Source organism: Crocuta crocuta, unplaced genomic scaffold (genome assembly GCF_008692635.1).
Source record: "Crocuta crocuta isolate KB4526 unplaced genomic scaffold, BGI_CrCroc_1.0 scaffold405, whole genome shotgun sequence".
NCBI lineage: Eukaryota > Metazoa > Chordata > Mammalia > Carnivora > Hyaenidae > Crocuta > Crocuta crocuta.
This window is the reverse complement of record NW_027531506.1, coordinates 352843-365183: the sequence shown is the minus strand read 5'-3', so window position 1 is coordinate 365183 and position 12341 is coordinate 352843. Positions and strand designations below refer to the sequence as shown.

Sequence of the window (12341 nt, the reverse complement as noted above, 5' to 3'; positions counted from 1 at the left end):
AAAAAAAAAAAAAACCTCAAATAGAAAACCTAGCTTCACACCAAAATAAAAATATAAAAATACAAACAAATGAAGCCTACAGCCAAAGAAGGACAATAAAGATTAGAGCAGAAATAAATATTATATCAAAACAAACAAACAAAAACCAATAGAACAGATGAATCCAGGGGCTTGTTCTTTGAAAAAATTAATAAAATTCATAACCCCCGTGGCCAGACCTATCAAAAATAAAAGAGAAAAGACTCAGATAAATAAAATAACAAATAAGTGAGGAGAAATAACAACCAATACCACAAAACACAAACAAATATAAGAGTATATTATGAAAAATTATATGCCAACATTGGGCAATCTGGAAGAAATTATTAAATTTATAGAAAACTACAAACAACTAAAACTGAAACAGGGAGAAATAGAAACTTGAACAGGTCAACCACAAGAAAAGAAATTGAATCAGTAATCAAAAATCTCTCAACAAACAAAAATCCAGTGCCAGATGGCCTCCGAGTATAATTCTACCAAACATTTAAAGAAGTGTTAAGTGTTATTCTTCTCAAAATATTTCAAAAACAAAATGGAAGGAAAACTTCCCAACTCATTCCACAAGGCCAGCATTATTTCGATTCTAAAATCAGACAAAAACTCCACTAAAAAGGAGAACTCCAGGCCAGTATCCCTGATCAACATGGATGCATAAATAAATAAATAAATAAATAAATAAATAAATAAATAAAATCATAATAATAAATAAAGTAAAAAAGATACTAGCGGGGCGCCTGGGTGGCTTAGTCGGTTAAGCGTCCGACTTTCGCTTAGGTCATGATCTCGCGGTTCGTGGGTTCGAGCCCCGCGTCGGGCTCTGTGCTGACTGCCAGCTCAGAGCCTGGAGCCTGTTTCAGAGTCTGTGACTCTCCCTCTCTCTGACCCTCCCCTGCTCACGCTGTCTCTCTCTCTCTCCCTCTCTCTCTCTCCTAGAAATAAATAAAACATTAAAAAAAATTTAAAAAAAAGATACTAGCAAATCAAATCCAACAGTACATTAAAAGGATCATTCACCATGATCAAGTGGGATTTATTCCTGAGCTGCAGGGTGGTCCAACATCTACAAATCAATCAGTGTGATAAACCACATTAATAAGAAAAAAAAGGATAAGAACTATATAATCCTATAAATAGGTGCAGAAAAAGCATTTGACAAAATACAACATCGATTCGTGATAAAATCCCTCAACAGAGTAGGAATAGAAAGAAAATAACTGAACATCATCAAGACCATATTTGAAAAAACCATAGCTGATATCATCTTCAATAGGAAAAAAAATAAGAGCTTTTCCTCTAATGTCAGGAAGAAGACAAGGATGTCCAGTCTCACCACTGTTATTTCACACAGTGCTGGAAGTTCTAGTCTCAGCAACCAGACCACAAAAAGAAATAAAAGCATACAAATCAGCAAGGAAGAAGTCAAACTTTTACTATTTACAGATTGACATGTTACTCTATATAGAATTCTAAAAATGTTCCAGCAAAAATTTCCTAGGACTTATACATGAATTAAGTAAAGTTGCAAGATATTAAATCAATGTACAGAAATCTGTTGCATTTCTATACACCAATAATGAAGCAGCAGAGAGAGAATCAAACAGTCTCATTTACAATTGCACCCAAAATAATAAAATACCTTAGAATAAACCTAACCAAAGAGGTAAAATGTCTGCACTCTGAAAACTGTAAACCAGTGATGAAAGAAATTGAGATGATACAAAAACTGGAAAAACATTCCATGCTCATAGATTGGAAGAACCAACATTGTTCAAATGTCTATTCTACCAAAGTCAATCTACACATTTAATGCCATCTCCATGAAAACATAACCAGCATTATTCACAAAGCTAGAACAAATGATCCTAACATTTGTGTGAAACCCTGAAAGACACTGAATAGCCAAGGCAATCTTGAAAAAGAAAAGCAATGCTGGAGGCATCACAATTCTAGACTTCAAGTTATATTACAAAACTATAGTGATAAAAAATAGATCAATGGAATAGAACAGAAAACCCAGAAATGAACCCATAAATATATGGACCACCAATCTTTAACAAAGCAGAAAATAATATCCAATGGGGAAAAGGTGGTTTCTTCAACAAATGGTGTTGGAAAACTGGACAACACCATAAAGAATGAAAGGGGCGCCTGGGTGGCTCGTCAGTTGAGCATCCGACTTCAATTCAGGTCATGATCTCATGGTTTGTGGGTTTGAGTCCCGCATGGGGCTCTGTGCTGACAGCTCAGAGCCTGGAACCTGCTTCAGATTTTTGTGTCTCCCTCTCTTTCTGCCCTTCACCCACTCATGCTGTGTTTCTCTGTCTCAAAAATAAACATAAAATTAAAAAAAAATGAAACTGTACCACTTTCTTACACTATACACAAAAATAAATTCAAAATGGATGAAAGACCTAAGCGTGAGACAGGAAACCATCAAAATCCTATAAAGAACACAGGCAGCAACTTCTTTGACTTTGGCTACTGCAACTTCTTACTAGTTATGTCTCCTGAGGCAACGGAAATGGAAGCAAAATGAATATTGAGACTTAATCAAGTTGAAAAGCTTCTGCACAACAAAGGAAACAATCAGCAAAACTAAAAGGCAACGTACAGAATATGAGAAGATATTTGCAAATGACATATATGATAAAGAGTTAGTATCCAGAATATATAAAAATTCATAAAACTCAATACCCAAAAAGCAAATAATCCAGTTAAGAACTAGGCAGAAGACATGAGTAGATACTTTTCCAAGAAAGACATCCAGATGGCTAACAAACACATAAAAAATGCTCAACATCACTCATCATCAGGGAAATACAAGTCCAAAACTACAATGAGATACCACCTCACACCTGTCAGAATGGCTAAAATTAACAACACAAAACACAACAGATGTTGGAGAGTAAGCAGAGAAAGGAAAACCCTCTTGCACTATTGGTGGGAATGGAAACTGAGGCAGACACTCTGGAAAACAGTGTGAAGTACCCTCAAAAAGTTAAAAATAGAACTCTTATGATCCAGCAATTGCACTACTAGGTATTCACCCATAAAATATAAAAATACTGATCTGAAGAGATATATGCACCCCAATGTTTGTAGTAGCATTACCAACATAGCCAAATTATGGAAAGAGCCCAAATGCCAATCAACTAATAAATGGGTAAAGAAGTTAGTGTGTGTGTGTGTGTGTGTGTGTGTGTGTGTGTGTGTGTGTGTTGGAATATTACTCAGTCATAAAAAGGAATGAAATTTTGCCATTTGTAATGACATGGATGGAATTAGATAGTATTATGCAAAATGAGATAAATCAGTTAGAGAAAGACAAATACCATATGATTTCATTCATATGTGAAATTCAAGAAATAAAGCAGATAAACATAGGAGAAAAGAAGAAAAAGAAGCAAACCAGAAAACAAACTAACTATATAGAACAAAACTGAAGGTTACTGAAGGGGAGAGAAGTGGAGGGAGGATGGTTTAAATGAGGGATGGGTATTTAAGAGAGTACTTCTGATGAGCACTGGGTATTGTATGTAAGTGAAGTATCACTAGATTCAACACCTGAAACAAATATTACAGAGTATGTTAACTAAAAATAATTTTTAATAAAAAAAGAGGAAAGTAGTTAAAATATGAAGGAAAAAGTTATACAATATCACAGTGTGCAATAAAATTTTATTTATAAAAATTCAACATATTCCTAAAAACATGGTCATGAAAAATTAATAACATACAGAAGTGCTTGCTTATTTAATTTTAAGTTACAGAAAAGCCACAAAACAAAATTCAAAAACTTTTTCCCATAAAAATGTAAATATTCTTCATGTGAGGAATCATCAGAAATAACATGAACAGCAATCACCAAAATGATGTATGCCCTTTATTAGTTAAAAGTTGTTTCAATTCCTCTTCCATTCCATTTAAAACATATGCCTTTCTTAAGAGTGCTGTTGAGACAACAAAGAACCAAACAATCAATCTCAAATGATATGCCCTAATATTAATAAAGGCACAGTCAACTGGTTACTCTCAAGCATGACTGGTCATAAGTGCTTATGACTAAGTTGATGATTCCCAGGAAAAAATTTACCCATAGAAAAAATTTAGCAAAAACGTTTAAAAAATAGCAAAAGCTATATTCAGAGCATTGAATGCAGCAATTCTTTATCCTAAAGAAACAATCAAGCATGTTCATGGGGATGTGAGTCAATCTCAACAATAATAAGATACAATAGTATGGAACCTTATGAGATAAACTGTATACAAATAAAATGCACTGAATGCATGTTTAATAAGAGATTACAAGTAAATTTTCCTTTCATTTCATAATTGAAGTAGAATTTTGTCCCAAAATGGAAAAACCCTTCAATGTTTTCCAATTTGCTTTTCTACAATTGGTATGCAATCTTTCTGTAACCAATTTCAAGAATGATTGAATTTTCTGTATACTACTACTTTAAAAGTGATGTTCATTAAAAACATTTAGTCTGTATGAAAATACGAACATTACACTATCAAGTGAAAAATAGATGTTCAAATTTGTATGTGGCAAATGATACCAATTGTGTTTCAGGAATTATAAGAATATGTATGCAAATAAAGTCATTGAGAAAAATGTAAAACATACAAACAGAAGTTGCCCATTGGATTAGGAAATGTCACCAATAAGTGTTACTGCCTCATGTCAGTCTATTTTTTAATTTATATATGGCAAACATTTTTTATAGAATCAGCCTTATTCAATCAACTGAGACCTAAGAATGGAGCCTAACTTACTAAACCTGCAGGTTATTTAAGTACTGTTCTGAAAAATCATTTGAATACATTACATTAAATATAGGAATTAATTTCACATAAGCATTTACTTCTGTCATCTAAGTTGGTTAATATCAGAGCACAGAATATGAGAACACCAAACATTTACGATAATTTTTAGAAAATCTAACTTACATTTAAATATGCAGGTATCTGCTTGACTAATAATACATAGGTTCATGTGTTAATGTGATGAATTATGCATCTCCTAATATAACTTCTTTACTGTTCTTTTCACAATAGAAATTTGGGGAGATACTGTAACAGCCTTATTCACGAAATAATGAGTCACAGACACTTTTATGGACCAAAGTAAACATCAGGAATTCTCCTCAGAGAGATAAAGACACAGCATTTATTTGTAGAATATTTTGGGGACATTCTTAGGTGTACAGAGCCAATTGATAGAGTCTATTTATTAAGTCTGAATAAATCGGATCTAACTCAGAACTACTAAATGAAATACATATCTAGATTTCTATTATGATGCGATTGAATTGGATTCATGATTCTGAAAACTTACGAGCAGGTTTTGACAGTGTATTTTCAGAACTGAGGAACACAGGGGAGCCTGGGTGGCTCCTGCGGTTAAGCGTCTGACGTCGGCTGCGGTTAAGCGTCTGACGTCGGCTCAGGTCATGATCTCACAGTCTGTGGATTCGAGCCCCGTGTTGGGCTTTGTGCTGACAGCTAGCTCAGAGCCCGAAGCCTGTTTCAGATTCTGTATCTCCCTCTCTCTCTGACCCTCCCCTCCCCTGCTCGCTCTGTCTCCGTCTCTCTGTCTCTTCCTGTCTCAGAAATAAATAAAACATTAAAAATTTTTTAAAAACCCTGAGGAGCATACACAATATTTATACTAAGACAAAAAGGTTTTCAGGATGTCTACAATATTGGTTGGGAAAAAATAGAAAACTTAAACCTAGAAGGGATCTTATATTTAAAATTTCTCCAAGGTGAATCCAGTGATTACTCAGGCCCCAGACTATTGATCTATATCACTCATTGAAGAAAAATTCTTCATAATTCTCTTTTTAAAAGTTTAAAATTAATCACTCTATTTTGAACCTCATTATGGCTCTGTAGATCATATAATTCAGAGAAGATTAATCTCCAGTGTTCCTATCATACTGAATTAATTGTAATACTTATTTGCTAAGGAAATATTGTTTCAACATTACAATTTGTATTAAAGCTATTACTTGTGAAGAGAAATTTGCTAATATCATTGAGAGTTTCTGAAGCAAAATCATGACTGTAGAGCAGCAGGTTTGTTCTGTGAAGGGACCCACTATGTTATTACAGACACTTAGGAATTACATTGCAGCTTTATGAAAGATATTACCCCGAATGACTTGCTGCATAGCATGGATCACATGCTTGTTCCTTAAACTGTAGATCAGTGGGTTCAACATTGGGCTCAGAAAAGTATAAAAGACTGCAATTATTTTGGACTCCTCCACAGACTTCTCAGAGGGAGTCCTTAAGTACATGCAGAAGAGGGTTCCATAAAACAGGGTGACTGTTGTCAAGTGGGAACCACAGGTAGAAAAGGCTTTGTGCCTGCCTTCAGCAGAACGGATCCTCAAGATGGCTGCAATAATGAAAAGGTAGGATAGGACAATGATGAAGAGAGAGCTTGACAGAGTCAAACCAGCGACCACCAACATGGCCATCTTTTTGACAGAGGTGTCAGAGCAGGCCAACATTAAAAGAGGAGGATCAGCACAGTAGAAATGGTTGATTTCAAGGGAGCCACAGAAGGACAAGTGAAAAGTCAACAGTGTCTGAGAGAGTCCATTGAGGAAACCATAAGTATAGGGGACCATGACCAGAGAGATACAAATGTTTTTAGACATTCTGGTACTGTAATGTAAAGGGCTACAAATGGCCACATAGCGGTCCAATGCCATTGAAGCAAGAATGTAAAGCTCAGTGATCACCAGGGCAATGAAGAGAAGACACTGTGTGAAGCATCCAGCAAAGGAGATCGTCTTCTGGTCTGTGAGGAAGCTGTGCAGCATATTTGGAGTGATATTGGAGGAATAGCAAATGTCTACAAAGGAGAGGTGGCTAAGGAAGAAGTACATGGGCGTTTGGAGGTGGGAATTAGTCCTGATCAGCACGATCATGCACAGATTCCCTGCCAGTGTCATCAGATAGATCATCAGAAACACACCAAAGAGGATCTTCTCCAGGACAGGGTCGTCTGTGAGTCCCAGGAGAATGAATTCTGTCACTGTAGTGTGGTTTGGGGAAGACATTTTCTTATCCCTTTTAAACTGAGAGTGACAGAGAAAGTGAGGAATTCCATCTGATCCAGATTCTGCATTCATTCCATCAATTTCATTATTTACTCATTGATATACTCATCTATCAGAAAATTTCTCCTCTAACACATACATCAGAACATCTATGTAAATGTTTAGTCCATGTCTCTGTGCTATCTTTTTCTCCTATATCTCAAACACTAAACATACACATACTTTCTCTCCTGTGTGTGCGTGTGTGTATATATATATATATATTCGAATATGTACATTTCATATTAATTATTTTCCAGTAAGGTATAATATTGCATATTTTATGTATATACATGTTCATACATTTATACCTTTCTTCCTGGGGAGCTCCATATTTAAATTTTTTCACACTTTGAGAAAAAAAAGCCAATGCAATAAAAATCAGAAATGAATAAGTGCAAGTAATTAGCACCATTCAAATGGACAAAAAGAAATTTGTATTTCTAATGTCCCATGAACAATGATATACCATTGTTTCAGATATAACATGGAAGATAAATCCTTAATACTGCCTTTTCACCTGAAATCTGTAGTTGTCTGGCTTAATTTCATTCAGAAATATTCATTTATGAAATTCATCTCTTGGTATTTAATTAAGAGGTTACAGAATAAAGAATTATTTCTGTTCTGTAAATTGACACATTCATTTATTCATTCACACTGTAAAGATATTTTTTTTCTCTTCTAGGTTCTTTGGCTATCGCAGTGAAGAAACATCCCAATCTCATGCAGCATATATTGTAGGAAAATGAACAGATATTAAAAACATAGGCAAAGGTATATATCATTATGCTATTTAAAAGCAAGTGCTATGAAGAAAAATAAAGACGGAATGCATTTAGATGCATTTTTTCTACATTGCTGGGATACTAATCTCCACACAAAGAACATAACGTACTTTGAGGAAACAATGTAGAAAGTGACATACCTGTGGAAAGCTGATTTACAATGTTTTGTAAAAACAAGGTGGGAAGATTTATAATGTATTTTTAAGTATATTCCACAGAGTATTAAAAAATAATTCTAAAAAATAATTAAAAGAATCTTTGTTACTCACAGGTGTAACCTTAAATTGATGCTCTGGGGACTGAATTCTCCTCTGAGGCCAACATCTCTACCTAACATATATATACACTGCTTAGTTCTGTGCATGTGGTTCTGTCTGTAAGATTTAAAAATTAGCTCTCAGTTTTAATACTATTGGAAGAAGGAAGATAAGGATAAATAAGTTTTGTAGTTTTTTTCATATGGGTGAGTGGGAATTCCAGATAGAAAGTCTGTTTTTCCCTGTAAGCCCTGAGGTGGCATCATCTAGTGAGACGTCAGAAGGTATGATGGATGAAAAATGTTAGGAGCACTAAGACCAGGAAAACTGAAGACTAGGAAAAATATTCACATCAAGTAATTCTGACAGAGGACCTACATTCAGCATAAGTGCACATCCCCCCATAACTAAGGGATGAAAATATAACTAGTCTAGGGACACCTGGGTGGCTCAGTCATTAAGCATTCAACTTTGGCTCAGGTCATGATCTCACACATCCTGGGCTCAAGGCACACGTTGGGCTCTGCACTGACAGTTCAGAGCCTGGAGCCTGATTTAGATTCTGTGTCTCCCTCATCTCTGCCCCTCCCCCACGCTCTCTCTCTCTCTCTTCTTTCTTTCTCAAAAATGGATAAATGTTAAAAACATATTTCTTAAAGAGAAAATATAACCAGCACTGAAAAAAAAATCTGATGTGAACAAGCACTTCATAACAAAGATATATGAACAGTCAATAATGACAGGAAAAAAAAAGTCAACATCTATTATTGTCAAGAAAGGCAAACTTAACTATAGCCAGACATTACCTCACACCCGTCTCAAGAAAAAGAATTAACGAAGATGGAGAGTAAACAGATAGAAAATGACAAGTGAAACAATGTAACACTCATAATACATCCCTTGAGGGACTATAAAGTAATTCAGCTACTTTGGAAAATGGCTTTCCCCATGGAATTCACTTTCCTCTCAAGGGCACATGGCACATTCTCCAAGATAGATCATACACTGGGACATAAAGCAACCCTCAATAAATATAAAAGAATTGAGATCATACTATGCACACTTTCAGATCACAATGCTATGAAACTTGAAATCAATCACAGGAAGAAGCCTGGAAAACCTCCAAAAACATGGAGGTTAAAGAACATCATACTAAAGAATGAATCGGAAAATCAGGCAATCAGAGAAGAAATTAAAATATATAAATGCAAATGAAAATCAAAATACAACAATGCAAACTCTATGCGATGCGGCAAAGGCAGTCCTAAGAGGAAAGTCATTGCACTCCAGGCCTATTTCAAGAAATTAGAAAAAACACAAGTACAAAATCTAACAGTGCACCTAAAAGAACTAGAGGGAGAGCAACAGGAGCACCCCAAACCCAGTAGGAGAAGAGAAATAATAAAAATCAGGGCAGAAGTAAACAATATAGAAGCCAAAAAAACAGTTGAACAGATCAACGAAAGCAAGAGTTGGTNAAGAATTATCCACCATGATCAAGTGGGATTCATTCCTGGGTTACAGGGCTGGTTCAACATTCGCAAATCAAACAATGTGATACATCACATTAACAAAAGAAAAGATAAAAGCCATATGATCCTGTCGATAGATACAGAAAAAACATACAGCATTGCTTCTTAATAAAGACCCTCGAGAAAGTCGAGAAGGAAGAAACTTACTTAAACATCATAAAAGCCATCTATGAGAAGCCCTCAGTTAACATCATCCTCAACGGGGGAAAACTGAGAGCTTTCCCCCTGAGATCAGGAACATGACAGGGATGTCCACTCTCACCACTGTTGTTTAACACAGTGCTGGAAGTCCTGGCATCAGCCATCAGAAACAAAAGGAAATAAAAGGCATCAGGATTGGCAAAGAAGAAGTCACACTTTCACTTTTCACAGATGACATGATACTCTACATAGAAAACCCAACAGACTCCACCAGAAGCCTACTAGACTGATCCATGAATTCAGCAAAGTTGCAGGATACAAAATCAATGTACAGAAATCAGCTGCATTTTTATACATCAATAATGAACCAACAGAAAGAGAAATCAAGAAACTGATCTCATTCACAATTGCACAAAAAAACCATAAAATACCTAGGAATAAACCTAACTAAAGATGTAAAAGAGCTGCATTATGAGAACTATAGAAAACTTATGAAGGAAATTGAAGAAGACACAAATAAATGGAAAAACATTCCATGCTCATGGGTCGGAAGAATAAATATTGTTAAAATGTCATTACTACTCAAAGCCATCTACACATTCAATGCAATCCCAATCAAAATTGCATCAGCATTCTTCTCAAAGGTAGAACAAAGTATCCTAAAATTTGTATGGAACCACAAAAGACCCAGAATATCCAAAGTAATACTGAAGAAGAAAACCAAAACGGGAGGCATCACCTTCCCAGACTTTAGCCTCTACTACAAAGCTATCATCATCAAGACAGTATGGTATTGGCACAAAAACAGACACATAGACCAATGGAATAGAATAGAGAACTCAGAATTGGACCACAGATGTATGGCCAACTTATCTTTGACAAAGCAGGAAAGAGTATCCAATGGAAAAAAGACAGCCTCTTTAACAGATGGTGCTGGGAGAACTGGACAGGAAGACACAGAAGAATGAAATTAGATCATTTTCTCACACCATAAACAAAAATAAACTTAAAATGGATAAAGGACCTGAATGTGAGACAGGAAACCATCAAAACCCTATAAGAGAAAGCAGGAAAAAAACCTCCTAGACCTCAACGACAGCAATTTCTTACTTGACATATCCCCAAAAGCAAGGGAATCAAGAGCAAAAATGAACTACTGGGACCTCATCAAGATAAAAAGCTTCTGCACAGCAAAATAAATAATCAATAAAACTAATAAAAGTAATAAAGCAACTGACAGAATTGAAAAGATAGTTGCAAATGACATATCACATAAAGGTCTAGTATCCAAAATCTGTAAGGAACTCACCAAACTCCACACTCGAAAAACAAATAATACAGTGAAGAAATGGGCAGAAGACATGAAGAGACACTTCTCCAAAGAGGACATCCAGATGGCCAACAGACACATGAAACGATACTCAGTGTTCCTCATCATTAGGGAGATATAAATCAAAACCACACTGAGATACCACCTCACGCCAGTCAGAGTGGCTAAAATGAACAAATCAGAGGACTCTAGATGTTGTCGAGGATGTGGAGAAATGGGCACCCTCCTACACTGTTGGTTCGAATATAAACTGGTGCAACCCCTCTGGAAAACAGTATGGAGGTTCCTCAAAAAATTAATAATAGAACTCCCTTATGACCCAGCAGTGGTACTACTAGGAATTTACCCAAGGGATACAGGAGTGCTGATGCATAGGGGCACATGTACCCCAATGTTCATAGCAGCACTCTCAACAATAGCCAAAACATGGAAAAAATCTAAGTGTCCATCAACTGATGAATGGATCAAGAAGATGTAGTGTATTTATAAAATGGAATACTACATGGCAATGAGAAAGAATGAAATCTGGCTATGTGTGGCAACATGGATGGAACTAGAGGGTGTTATGCTGAGTGAAATAAGTCAGGCAGAGAAGGACAGATACCATATGTTTGCACATTTACGAGGATTAGGAGGAAGCTAATGGAGGGCCATGAGGGAGAAGAAGGGGAAAAATGATTGGGGAGAGGGAGGAAGGCAAACCATGAGAGACTCTTGAATGCTGAGAACAAACTGAGGGTTGATGGTTGCGGGGGAGAGGGGAAGGGGTATGATGGTCATGGGAGAGGGCACTTGTTGGGATGAGCACTGGGTGTTATATGTAAACCAACTTGACAATAAACTATATTTAAAAAATAAATAAATAAATTTTAAAAAGGTAAAAAAAAGAAAAAAAGAAAAAAGAAAATGGCTCCCCCTCCTAAAATTTCTCACAGACTTACAGTTTCTTACTAACCTGTGACCAAACAGGTATTATTTATTCAAGAGAAAAGATGACATTTATCCACAAAGATATTTAAATCTATATTAGCAGATGCATAGATAAATTGTGATATGCCTAGATGTGAACACAAAATAAACAAAATGTTTTAAAGTTTTTTTTTTTTTTAAATATTTTTATTTATTTCTAGGAG

General features: G+C 35.6%; 1 protein-coding gene across 1 annotated transcript; it reads right to left on the bottom strand.

The window, feature by feature from the left end:
* Positions 1-6173: 6173 nt before the first annotated feature.
* LOC144238520 (olfactory receptor 5M10) lies at positions 6174-7121 on the bottom strand. The gene has a single exon (XM_077772320.1). It carries the CDS (start codon positions 7119-7121, stop codon positions 6174-6176), a length of 948 nt encoding a protein of 315 aa, XP_077628446.1.
* Between the last annotated feature and the right edge of the window lie 5220 nt (positions 7122-12341).